At 39.3% G+C, this 13,459-nt stretch overlaps 1 protein-coding gene across 1 annotated transcript; it reads right to left on the reverse strand.

Moving 5' to 3' along the window:
* Window positions 1–3,807: 3,807 nt before the first annotated feature.
* Window positions 3,808–4,770, reverse strand: LOC129075359 (olfactory receptor 6T1). The gene has a single exon (XM_054579427.1). The coding sequence runs from the start codon at window positions 4,768–4,770 to the stop codon at window positions 3,808–3,810; it is 963 nt and encodes a 320-aa protein (XP_054435402.1).
* Window positions 4,771–13,459: the final 8,689 nt, after the last annotated feature.

Consider the following 13,459-nt stretch of genomic DNA (forward strand, 5'->3'; position numbering starts at 1 on the left):
TATTAATTTCTTCTTCAATTTTAAATGAAAGCCTGGCTGCGTAAAGTAGTGTTGGGTGTTGGCCTTTGGCTTTCATCATTTTGACTATTTTGTGCTAATCTTTTCTGGCCTGAAATGTTAAGGTTGAAAAATCAGCTTACAGTGTGATGAGAGCTCCCATGTAGGTAACTAACTGTCTTTCTTTGGCTGCTTTTAAGATTCTTTCTTTGTTTTTTACCTTTGCCATTTTAATTATGATGTGTCTTAGTGTGTGCTCCTTTGCACTCATCTTGTTTGGGACTCCCTAGGTTTCCTGAACCTGTGCATCTTTTTGTTTCACCATCCTAGATAAGTTTTCAGCCACTATTTCAAGTAAGTTCTCTATTTCTTTCTCTCCCTCTTTTTTTTTTTTTCAGGTACCCCTATGATGAGGCTGTTATGCTTCATATTGTCCCAGAGGTTTATTAGACTATTCTTATTTTTCTTTTTAACACTTTTTTTTTGCTGCTGTGATTGCGTGTTTTTTTGAAGCATAATTTTATATTGCTGATTCAGTCCTTTGCTTTATTTAGCCTGCTGTTGATTTCCTTTAGTGTCTTCTTTATTGCAGTATTGTAATCTTCATTTCTAACAGGTGCTTTTTTATGGTTTCTATATCCTGTTTATGCTATTGATGTAATCACTAAGTTTCTTGAGCACCCTTATAAAGAATGTCATGAACTTTGTATCTGGTAGCTTGCTTGCCTCCATTTTATTTAGTTCTTTTTTTGGGGGATTTGTCCTGTTTTTTTCATTTGAGACATGTTTCTTTGTCTCGCCATTTTGGCTGTTCCTCTGTATTTGGTTCTGTGTATTGGTTTGATATGCTACACCTTGGATGGTGGTCTTATGTAGTATGTGTCTTGTGTTGCTTAGAGTGAAGTTTTTCTGATTGTCTAAGCTAGGTGCTCCAGGGATGTCCTTTGTGTGTGTTGTATGAGCCTTCTTGTTGTGTTTGACCCAACAATGACTGTTGGCCCATTCCTTGGTAGGAATGCCCCTCTGGCTGGCTATGAAGGTTGACCCTGAGAGCAATGTATCTGCAGCTGTGTAGGGGCTTGTTCCACAAAGATGAATTCACTCCAACAGAGTCCGGCGTCTTCCAAGATCTCCCTTTGTGTGTGCTGCTTGTGGAGCTAATTGGGTTGTGCTCTGGTGTGGTCCAAACCAAGGGTTGTGTTGGTTCTGGGGCCTCTCGGAAGATGATCCAGTGTGAAACAAAATCAGGCACTGCCAGTGATGGACTCTGGGCTACCTATTTTGAGTTTACAATGCAATACACAGTTTGTGGCTATCTCTGCTGGGCCTAGGTGTGCATGGGAGGGACCTATCTGTGGACCAAGACCAGTTGCTAACATCATCATACCCCAGGGTAGGTCAGCAAAAGGCCCAAGGCTCCCGGAGATTTGCCGTCACCTGTTAGCTGCCTGTTAGGCTCAGTTTCTGAAAGAGCTTTTAGTGGTACATAAATTGTATGAGGGAAGCTGTCAGTGAATCCACCTGAAATGGGCAAGTTTGTTCACCAGATTGATAGAGATTCAAACTGGGCATCAGTGCAGAGTTTGATGCCACTCAGCTATAACCTCAGGGTACACCGAGTTTTGCTGTTTACTCATGGACCTTTGAGTTTGGGAAGGGTCTCAAGGATTCATCAGGGTGACATTAATAGTGTTCATCAGGCCCAAAGAGACCAAGATTTGGCCATAAGATAGGAAGACTCTGTACAGAAAAGTTGGCACTGGTCCATTTGTGTGTTTTGTTTTGAGATGGGTCTCTTTTAGGCAGCATATATATATATATATGTATATATATATATATGGGTCTTGTTTTATTATTCATTCTGCTACCCCATGTCTTCTGATTGGAGCATTTGATCCATTTGCATGTAAAGTAATTATTGATAGGTACATATTTATTGCCAATTTATTCCTTGTAATTATTTTTCTCCTTTTTTAAAAGCAGTCTTTAATTTTTATTTTATTTTTTTTATGTAATACTGGTTTGGTGGTAAATAACTCCATCAATGTTTTCTTTTCTGGGAAGCTCTTTATTTCACACACCTTCAACATTTATTTATTTATATCTCCCTTTTTTTTTTCCTTTCTTGTTCAATCCCTTCACCTCCCTGAGGCTCCCAATCTTCTACTCTCCCTAACAGCTGTCAATCTGCTCTTCATCTATGAGTCTTTACCTTTTGCAACACTGAATGGGCTTGGAGAACAGATCCACCTGATACATAAAACAAATAAAGAAAAGCAGCCAAAATGAGGAGACAGTGTAACGTGTTTCAAATAAAAGAACAGCATAAGCTTCCAGTAAAAGAACTAAATGAAGAGAAAGCAAACAAGCTACCAGACATAGGATTCAAAACAATGGTTATAAGGATGCTCAAAGAACTTGGTGAGAACTTCAACAGAGGGATAGCAGCATAAAAATGACAGAAAGAAAGTCAGGAATGAAAAACACAGAACTACAATGAAGAATACACTAAAAAATTCAACAACAGATTAGCTGAAGCAGAGGATTGAATCATCAATTTAGAACACATAAAACATAAAGCATATAACAACCAATTAAAGCAGCAAAAAGAAAAAAAAAGTAATGAGGCTAGTTTGAGAGAGATCTGGAACAACATCAAGCATAACAACACCCACATCATAGAGATACCAAAAGGGGAAGAAAGAAAGCAAGGGATTGAGAACATACTTAAAGAAATAATGATTGAAAACTTCCCTAATTGGGTGAAGGACAAAGGCACGTAAACCCAGAAAGCACAGAGTCCCAAACAAGATAAACTCGGAGAGGCTCACACTAAGATGCATCCTTATTAAAATAGCAAAGGTTAAAGACAAACAGAGAATCGTGTAAACAGCAAGAGGAAGACAGTTACCTACAAAAGGGCTCCCATGAAACTGTCATCTGATTTTTTAACAGAAACATTCCAGGCTAGAGGGATTGGCGTAAAAGATTCAAAGCAATGAAAAGGAAGGACCTACAGCCAAGACTGCTCTATCCGGAAAGGCTGTCATTTAAACCTGAAGGTGAATCTGTCTCTGCTTTGCTTGTTCATTCATTTTGTTTGGGTTATAGGTCTCATTGAATCTCCTGCTCTTCTCCCTTCTATTCCCAGACCAAGCTTTCCCCTCAAAGGCTTAATCCTCTCACCTCTGGCCACTGTAAATTCCATGGCACATCTACTAACTGTCAACTCATACTCTGTCTGTATTTCTTTCCAGGAATATACTGGATCTTGAGTTCCATCTATGCCACTTGGAAACTGAAGGTGCTTGGAAAGCTGAAGTCTCAGCCCATCCTTTGCCTCACTATCTTGTTTCTTTTACATAATTTAATGTGACCACCTGCCAGATTGTTCTGTGGGCAGCCCGTGGGGCTAGCTCATTCCTGAGAGGCCTAATTGTGACGTAGGAAGAGGCCTTCTGCTCTGGGCTTTCCCCTCAGTGTGTCCTCCGAGGCAGTGTAGTAATGGACTATCAATACACACCTGTGGTCCTTGGCTTCCCCTGCCGGTGTATTCCTTTCTTCCTTCTTAGTATTTCCTTTTTTCCCCCTGTCTGACCAGGACTTCCTGTAGTTAAAACTCTATGTTCTAGTGAGATTCTCAGGCCTAAATCTTGGTGTGTTAGGGGAGCATAAAGGGAAATAGAAAGTCCTTCTTTTCGCAGCCAACAGTTAAATTTTATAACCACTATTATCTTGATAAATGGTTCAAAATACATTTAAAAAATCAAATGAAATTTTGATTTTCCAACCTAATAGCAATATTTCCTTTCACAGGCGACCCTCCTGGTTTGTCCCAGCCACGGGTCTGCGCCACCGCAGGGCGTCTCTCAGGGCTTGCTTCACCGTGTCATTGCGGAGGCTGAAGATGAACGGGTTTAGGAGGGGTGTGAGGATACAGCTCAGGACCGAGGCACCTTTGTTGAGCAGCGTGGACTGAGGCCCTGACATACGAATATAGAGAAAGATGGAGCTGCCGTAGACAGTGATCACCACTGTAAGATGGGAAGCGCAGGTGGAGAACGCTTTCCTCCGCTCCGCAGCTGTGGGGGCCCTGAGGACAGTGGCAAGGATGCAGGCATAGGAAACGGAGGTCAGTGACAGCGAGCCCAGTAACACTGAGGTGGAGAGCACAAAAGCCACCAGCTCCAGGAGGCGAGTGTCCCCACAGGAGAGCCTCAGCAAGGGCCAACTGTCGCAGAAGAAGTGGTCAATGCCATTGGGGCCGCAGAATGGTAAGCCGGTCATGAGGATAGTGGGGCAAAGGACCCAGAGGAATCCTGCTAGCCAGGAGGCCAGCACGAGCTGGGAACAGACACGGCTACTCATCAGCGTCTCATAGCGGAGTGGCCGGCAGATGGCCAGGTACCGGTCCAGAGACATGACAGCTAAGAGGAAGAAGTCGGTGGTTCCTAGGAGGAAGTAGAGGTAGGACTGGATGATGCAGCTGGCAAATGAGATAGAGCAGTCCCCTGTGAGGATGATGGCAAGCATCTTGGGAACCACGACAGACACGAGCAGCAGCTCCAGGAAGGACAGGTTCCTCAGGAAGAAGTACATCTGGGTGTGCAGGCGTCGGTCCGTCCAGCTGAGCCCAATAATCAGCAGGTTGCCTGTGGCTGTTACAATGTAGGTTACCATCAACACCAGGAACAGCAGGGACTGCAGGATGTGGCTACTGGGGAAACCCAGAAGGACAAACACTGTTACCTGAGTCCAGTTTTCAGGACTCATTTTGTTATCTGCAAAAAAAAAAAAAAAAAAAAAAAAAAAAAAAAGGAGGAAGAAGAGGCAAAAACAAAACAGAAATAGAATATTCTAACTGGGTTCTTAGCTGCCAATCGTCATTTAATCAATAAAACAATAAGCACCTAACACTTCCTTACATTCCAAAAATATACTAATCTGTTTTTGGGCCTGCAAATGACTAATGAGGAGAGTAACAAATGATGGCAGCAAGCAGTATACCAATAATAACATGGACAATGAGTATTATTGAATATCAAATATGTGTAAGGAGATTTACATGTAGTATCTCCTCTTGCAGCGCTCTTTAAGGGCAGTATTTCTATTCTTACAGATAACGGAAGGATGACTGAAGAAGGAAAGAACCCTCCTATGGTTGAATAGGGGGCAAGTGGTACAGACAGGACTTCGTACCCACCTCTGTGGCTCCTATGCTCATACTGCTCCCCTGCTCAGTGTAGGCTGGGCAGCACGCGAGCAGCGTGGCCTTAGAGGGACTCAGAAGAGTGGGGGGTTGGAGGAGACCTTACAGAATAAATGCACCACGGGAAAAATCGTTACTGGTATCAAGAACTCTTCATATTCGTGGTCTTTCTGGGTTCTGGCTTAGCATAAAATAACAGAGTAAGAATCTGAGGTGCTGTGTTTTTTAGATTTTATTTTTCTTAATCATCCAGAGAGCCAACTGGGCTTGGACTGTGCAAAGGCCCAGACCTGTCATAGGGTGTTTTTGTTGTTGTTTTATCAAGACTTCCTTCTACAGAGTGCAAGAAAGTCTTGTTCCCGGTGTGACATTTACTAGCCTCTCAGTGTCAGCTCTCCCAATATTCTTATGGCCTAAGATGGGGAGTGAGAGGAAATGTTATCAAAAGAGACAGGATACGTTGACTTGCCTCTTCATTTTTTGCCTTAATTTGGAGGTATGCTAATTATCCTTACAGGTTTTGGCATCTTGTGAAATTCACTTATGAAATTTTGAAGAATTGCATTTTATTAGATATCTTGTTTCTGAGCTCCTTTTCTCGAATCCAACACCAAATACTCAGAATTACAAAGATACTACCTGTCAATTAGTGAAAATGTTGGGAACCATTCTAAGACGAAAGAATGCCAATGATCGTCAAGTCACTTTGTTTAATGGACAAGGAATGCAGTATTAAGAACCTTGACAAAGTTTAATCCGGGATCATCTATTACTCCAGACCTTCAGCATGAAAGATGGATGAACATGTATTTTTTTTCTCTCCCAATTCTGGGTGAAGATGCCTTTGCAAACATCAGCTGAGTGAGGAATCCTGGTTCTAAGGCTGAAGGAGATAGGTACTCAAGATATGCCCTGTTTAAGTCCATTTTAGCAGGAATAAGTCCTGGGATTTAAGTAGCTATCTAATAATAAAGCATTATTCTGCTAACCTAGAGCCTCTCTTCAAAATCAAAGAAATACCTCAATAGAAAAACCCAGAAAAGGGTGCTAGAGCACTATTTCAGGATAACATAATCATTTTATTTTATTTATTTGAAAGAATTTATTTATTTATTTTTAGAGAGAGAGGAAGAGAGAAAGAGAGGGAAAGAAATATCTCTGTGAGAGAGAAACATTAACTGGTTGCCTCTTGCATGCCCTCAATGGGGGACCTGGCCTGTGACCCAGGAAGCACTCAGTCCACCGAGGCAGGATGGCATAATCATTTCAGATAAAGGAAATATGTTAACTGTGGCCCTTTACAAAGTATTAGGTAAATATTATAATTGAAAGTATCTTATAAAACCTACCTGTCAAACATGCAATATTAACTCCTGGCTACCGTTGCAAAACACACACAAAAGTCTGATACTGAGTATTAATCTGAATAATTTCTTACAAATTCCTGCATAACTTTATTAATTGCCTATCTGTTTCTATGATTCCTATGTATAATTTTGTCATTTTTAATATCAAAATAATCTTGTTGACTGGCCTCTTTAATGCCTAGGAAGACTTGCCTAAAGCCACGTGGTTAGAAATGGTTAGCATTATTGTCGGAAATGATTCCTCTTCAGGGCAGGGAAGGTGGGTGTTCTGGCCCTGATCACCACTCCCCGCCCCCGAAGTCGGACTCCCTTACCTGAGCACATTGAGGAAGCTTATCCTGCAAGTTTTATCACAGGGTACGCCAGCTCTATACCACATAGAAAGTGAAGCATTCTGCTGGGATGGGTTGTAGACCTAGAACCACAGATACTACCTGCCTTTTATCGATCCCGGTAAGCATGCCCTCTTGGCATCGCACGTTTGGCTCACTATCCTAAATCTGCATGGAATCGTCAAATCCCCTCTATCCCCCTTCTGGAACATGGGATGCTCCTGCCAGGCCTTATCATTAACTTGCGCTTATCAGACCCTGTCTAACGCATTTCGCCCCCATGGGCCAGTTGCTCCTGGGCCAGCTGAGGGGTGTCCATGTGCTCGTTCAGTCCTTGAGGCCCCCTTGCCTCCCATTCGGTGCTCCTCTCACACTTCTCCCAGCCGGACCCCCTCGTCCCACTGAGAACACACCTGCTGGCTTTGTTTCTCTTTTCCCCTTTCAGATATACTCCTAGCTCCTTGAGGTCTGAATCTATTTTACCTTATTAAGTGTGAATCTATGCTTACTGCACTATTTCCTAGGAGCGTGGAAAACCTGCATTGGAATTGTTAACTTTGCTCCTTAAAAATGTGGATTTCTAGGCTTTCCTTATAAAAAGGCAATCACTCTCTGGGGTTAGGGCTAAGGAACATATAATGTAAATTTTTAAACAATTTATCTGGGTTATTTTTAATTAATAAAGTTTTCAAAATGTTGGATTTAGGAAGAAAAAAGCATACTGGGCAGGTTTGAGTATGCTTAGGACAAATGAGTGAGGTGTAAGAAAGGGCTAGGTTGTAGGTAGGACATGGAAGAACCCAGATATGAGAGGACTAGTTTTCTAAACTAAAAGTGCCACCAGCTTTTTAATGTGGTGGTAGGGCTACCATTACATCTGACCTGCGGCAGCAATAAATCTAGGCTTCCGAATTCTCATAACATCCTGATGGCCATCTCATGTTCCAATATACCCATAGGTATACGGAGATTATTTTCCCTAGGTGAGATTAGATCCAATTGTGGACATTTACTATGTGTCAGGTACTAAGTACTGGACATACAAAGTTGAATAAACTGCTGCTAGTGTAGTAAGGGTTAGATATATGCAAGTGACGAATTCCATTAGAATTAAATTAAGGCCACAATTAAAGTCAAGTAAAAGTCTTGTGGAGGCAGAGAAAGAAGAGGTACAAAGTTTGTTTGGGAGCAGCATGGAATACTTCTTAAGGTTTATAACATTTAGCTGAGCATTTAAGGATGAATAATTTGAATTCCAGAAGGGATGTGAGTCTTTTAGGTTTAAAGTGACTTAAAGTATCAAAACTTTTGAGTTTTTCAATAGGAAAGTGAGATTATAAAGAGTATTCAATTTTTTCATCAAACTATTGCTTAAAAAACACTCATAGTTATTACATAAATAGATTCTGCTTTTAAGGTATGAAGGCCAGAGCATACTACTAAGAAATGAAATAATGATTTAAACCTGATGGCGCAGAGACTCCTAGGAGCATAAGCTGAGTTGGCTCTTGAAATGAACTTAAACTTCATCTGTAGATCTTTCCCATCTCTGCTAGTAGTGCCATAAGATACCTATTATGTGGTATTCTTACTTTTAAGTAATTGCCAAATACTCTTATAATGTGTTCATTGAAAAATAGATGTGAATATTGTTGACTTATCTGTTTCTTAATAGAAATAAGTTTGGTCCTAAAGGCTTTAAGGTATAATGACTAGTACAGTTAATTGCAAAATAAAATTTTCCCCTGTAACAGTGTTATTTTAGGGAGGGATAGTTTGTCCTGTGCTCTCTCAGATACTAGATGTTACCAGTTACTGCCCTGTGTGCAAAACTTGGTCTTTACATGAAACTGTAATGAGAAGAATAAAGTTTTTAAAAAACTGGGGCTTAGTACTCCAGGTCTTAATAAAAGAGGAAGTTGTTAGTCTCATTACCTGGGTATTAAAACATAAAACGCATGGCTTTCCACGGGGCAGCACTGAACTTTCCTGGCTCAGGTGTTGGTCTATGTGTGTAGAACTCAACAGCTGAAGAAAGGTATGGAAGGTTCTCATTCTTATTTTCCCTCAGAAAAACAACCTGTAGTGCTCTATACAATGAAATGTGCCATATCTTTCAGTAGCCCAAATCTATATGCTTTAGAAGTATGCATAAACAAAACTTAATTCTAACAAGTTCAGTTCTGAGTCAGGAGGAAGAATACCAAGTGTCCTGAGACAGGGGGATGATATAAGTTGGTTCTTGTACCTGCTCCAGTATTGAATTTCTTAGGCTCCTTCACCTGGCCAGTTGGAAGAACGTGAACATGGAGGACCTGTTCGGCTTCTCTTTATGGTCCATGGAGCACACAGAAGACTTCCTGCATCAACAGGTCTTTTTGCTTCATGTGATATCGAGCAAAACCCCCTTGCAGTGTTGAAAAGATTTTTCTATAGCTTAGCATGAATATTTCTTTTTGTGCCCAATCACTTAAGATTTACTTTAACTTGCTATAAACTTGCTTTAAAATCCCAAAAGGGTACAACATTGACTGAACTTTTCTAAAAACAAACAATGTAATTAATTCCTTTGAGGCTATAGGGGGTGAGTTTGAGATTTGTCATAGAGTGGCAAAAAACCAGATATTTCTTGAGAACAAAGAGAGATGAAAATTTGCTACTGCATTCAAATGTGGGGAAATTCTGAAGCTACGTAGTGATTCAGTGAGGCCTTAGTTATCTCAGCAATGTAATGACATTATAAAAATTATATATATAAAATACATGTTTGTTACATCTTATCTACATATATGTATATTATCAGCACTAATAACAAAACAAAATTTATTTTCTTTTTAAAATTATTTCAAATCTAAGTATAGTTTTTCTACACTTTTATATTGGTTGTATTAGTTTCACGTGTACAACATAGTCAGTCAACATTTTCAGACCCTGCACTGTGATGACCTCACTAATTTCAGTAATCATCTGTCGCCATGGAAACTTATCACAACATTGTCGACTGCCTTCTCCTCCTTTTTACACATCCCCCACCCCGCCCTCCTGGTTAGCATATCTCTGGTCTCTGTTTCTATGAGTCTGTTTTTGTGTAGTTTTTTGTTTTGTTTTTAGATTCCACATATAAATGAAACCATATGGTGGTTGTCTTTCCCTGCCTGATGTATTCCACTCAGAATAATACCCTCCACATTGTTGCAAGTGGCAGGATTTTATTCTATTTTATTGGTACATAACATTGTACTATGTATACCTAACGCAAAACTTATTTTCAATGAATACTTATTGAGTCACATACTAGTTATGGCATGTACTAGCTGCATGAACTTGGTATATTACTTAAGTTCTCTGAGCTTTAGTTCCTTCATTGGCAAAATGGGTTTCACAAGGATAGTATGCACCAAGGTGATCAATGGAGAATAAAAAAATCATTTGAATTCTACTTATCATCAAGAAGATTAAAAATTTTCTTCTAGCCCTGAATGGCATGGCTCAGTGGGTTGGGCTTCATCCTACAAAATGGAAGGTTGCCAATTTGATTCCTGGTCAGGGCACATGCCTGGGTTGCTGGCCAGGTCCCCAGTTGGAGGTGTACGAGAGGCAACCAACTGATGTGTCTCTCATACATTGATGTTTCTCTCCTTCTCTTTCGCCCTCCCTTCCCCTACCTCTAAAAATAAGTAAATAAAATATTTTAAAAATTTCTTATAATAAATTCTATAATCTCAAAGTATCCACTTTGCCTAGTTCATACCCCCATCCCCCAAGAAATGCAGAACTTGAAGTTCATTAAAACAATACTGTGAGCCATATGATGTCACTTATAAGAGGACTATAATGAACAAAATAAACTAATGAGCAAAATGGATCCAGAGATCCATTAGATAATATAATAAGAGAATCTAAATGATAATAGAATCTAAATGATAATAGAATCATTTAACAGACCAACAGCTGTAAGAGGGGAAGGGAGGGGTGGGGAGAGATAGAAAGATGATGAAGGGATTAGTCAATGAACACAGGTGCACGGCCCGTGGACAAGGACAACAGTGAGCAGGCTGACTGCGGAAGTGGGGAGCGGGCTGGGTAGAGGGTGGCAAAGGGGGGAAAATTGGGGCAACTCTAATCGTATAAAGAATAAAATATTTTAAAAAACAATACTGTGGACTCTTTTGAGCCTATACCTTTCTGGGTATAATCTACTGAAAGCTTTTGCACTTGCTGGAGCAGGAAGTGAAATTTTGAATTGCATTTGCTTAACAGATATTCAATAAAATTCAAAGGCTATCTTTAAAAGGTTTATTGATGGGTGTCTAAACTTGGATGAAATTAGAAAATAGTGTAATGTCAAATTGTGTAATGGTGATTTTTATTTGTAGTATGTTTTTTCCCTCTCTCTCCTTGAAAACAAAGAGCTATTCTGTAATACTCTTAGGGGCTTATATGCTAAAGAAATTATGCATTAAAATCTATAGTAGATAAGAAATAATTTTATACTGTGCAGAATTACCTATCTAGGGAAAAGGACCGAAACATCCTAACATTCTCAAGTGATGTCTCATTAAATTAGATAGACTAGGGGCGTCAATAAAACCTGTCCACTTTTAATATGGACAAGGTGGGTCAGTGAGGAGCCAGCCCTGCACTGGTTTTCAGGAATGAGATCACACGTGTCCCGGGAGTGCTGAGCACCATGGCAGTTAGTGTGGCTAAGCTCTGGCCCCTTTATTCTCCTGCCCCTCCTGGGCCAGATCTACAGAGGACCTGGAGCCAGTCCTGCAGGCCCGGTCTGGAATCCAATTGCTAAGCATATCTGGTGATTTTTGTAAGCACTTAATACCCTATCATTGTCCTCCTTGCTTAACATTTCAAGCATTGTTTGTTTCACTGAACCTTAACTGATGTCGATTCCACTTAGAGTGGGATTTCTGTGAACAACAACGATGACCTTATCAAGAGGACTCTGCTGACACCCTGATCCCAAAGCCTTCTCTAGAGAAACAGGCCAAGAAACAAGAAATCAGTTTAAATGGGTTGTTCAATAACACACCTCATGATATCTATATTCATTCTGAGAAAAAATACCTTTTTTTGATGATATTTGATCTTAGAATAAAGATGGGCTATCAGTCCGTGGTGAGATTGGTATAATGGGCTAAGAAAAACTAAAGCGTCAATTGATTAAGTTAGCTCAGAAACTACTCTACAACATTCAATTATTCTAGGAGATACTGCCCAAAATGGAAATATATTTTGAACTATGTGAAGGTTATCTTTGATAACTTTTAGGTTCATTCTGTTTTCTGATTATCTTCCCTCTAAACAACATAATTTAGTGGCTATGTAAATACTCTTGTGGAACGCTCCTATACTTTCCCTTTTCCTATCTAAATTTACTATCATTTGTTATCGCAGTAAAATATATATAAAAAAGGGTGGATTACTGACTATTCCAACTGGGAGTGGTAACACTCCCAGTTACTGGTATCCAAAAAAAAAAAAAAAATCAGAAGTTAGCCTAAATGAGTACTGGATTGATACAATTTCAGGAAGCTGTAAAAATGAATGAAAGAATATCTTACAGTGTGGAGACATCTTTGTGGCATCAAGGTTGGGCCTCAAAACCACAAATCAGGCAATATATATATATTTTTTCTGAAATTATTAATAAAACTTTATTGTGATTGTAGTCAGAAATGCAGAGAGAGACTAGATTTGAATTTAGGTAGAATATGTCATCTAGAGATTTATTATTTCTTCAAATAGCTCCTCGATTCCTTGCTCTGTTCCTGGTACCCCTATAATGAAGGTATTGTCATGCTTCCTGTTGTCCAGGAGATCCCATAAACTATGTGCTTTTTTCAAAAAAACTCTTTCTTTTTGCTGCTCTGATTAGGTGTTTTCTGCCACCTTGCAAATCGCTGATTTGGTCCTCTGCTTCATCTAATCCTCTGTTGATTCCTTCCAGTGTATTCTTTATTTCAGATACTGTATTCTTCATTAGTTTTTTTTATGGTCTTTTTTTTTAGTGTATGTCACACTTTAATGATTAATTTAATTTTTTAAATTTTCTTCTAACAATCTATATAATTATTATTGTCTATTTAAACAAAATCAACTGCAAAATTCAGCAGAACTGTTGACTATAAATTGAACCCTAAAAATAAATGTATTGTATGTAGAAAGCACATTAATATGAAAGACTTTTTATACCAGATATTAATGTGCAAGAGGAGTGATTTGAGATAAATTTACTATAAATAGAATAGGCATCTACTTTATGAGCATAGCATTTTGTCCATAAAAGAAATATTAAAGCCATGGTTAGAAGTTCATGCATTCATAATTTTAGGAAATTCTTTGGGATTATGATAAGACCCATTTAAAATTTTTCTACCCTTATTTAATACAGTTATATAGTTCATTCAATAAGTTACTTGACAATGGACTTTTCAGAGTGTTGCCAACATGTTCCTGTTCTCTAAATGCAGAAAAAACGTTCTTCTGACAAATAAAAATTAACACACGTTTAACGTCCCTTAAATTAACAGCAATCT

Source organism: Pteronotus mesoamericanus, unplaced genomic scaffold (genome assembly GCF_021234165.1).
Source record: "Pteronotus mesoamericanus isolate MK-2021 breed Mesoamerican mustached bat unplaced genomic scaffold, CSHL_Meso_final contig_53, whole genome shotgun sequence".
Lineage (NCBI taxonomy): Eukaryota > Metazoa > Chordata > Mammalia > Chiroptera > Mormoopidae > Pteronotus > Pteronotus mesoamericanus.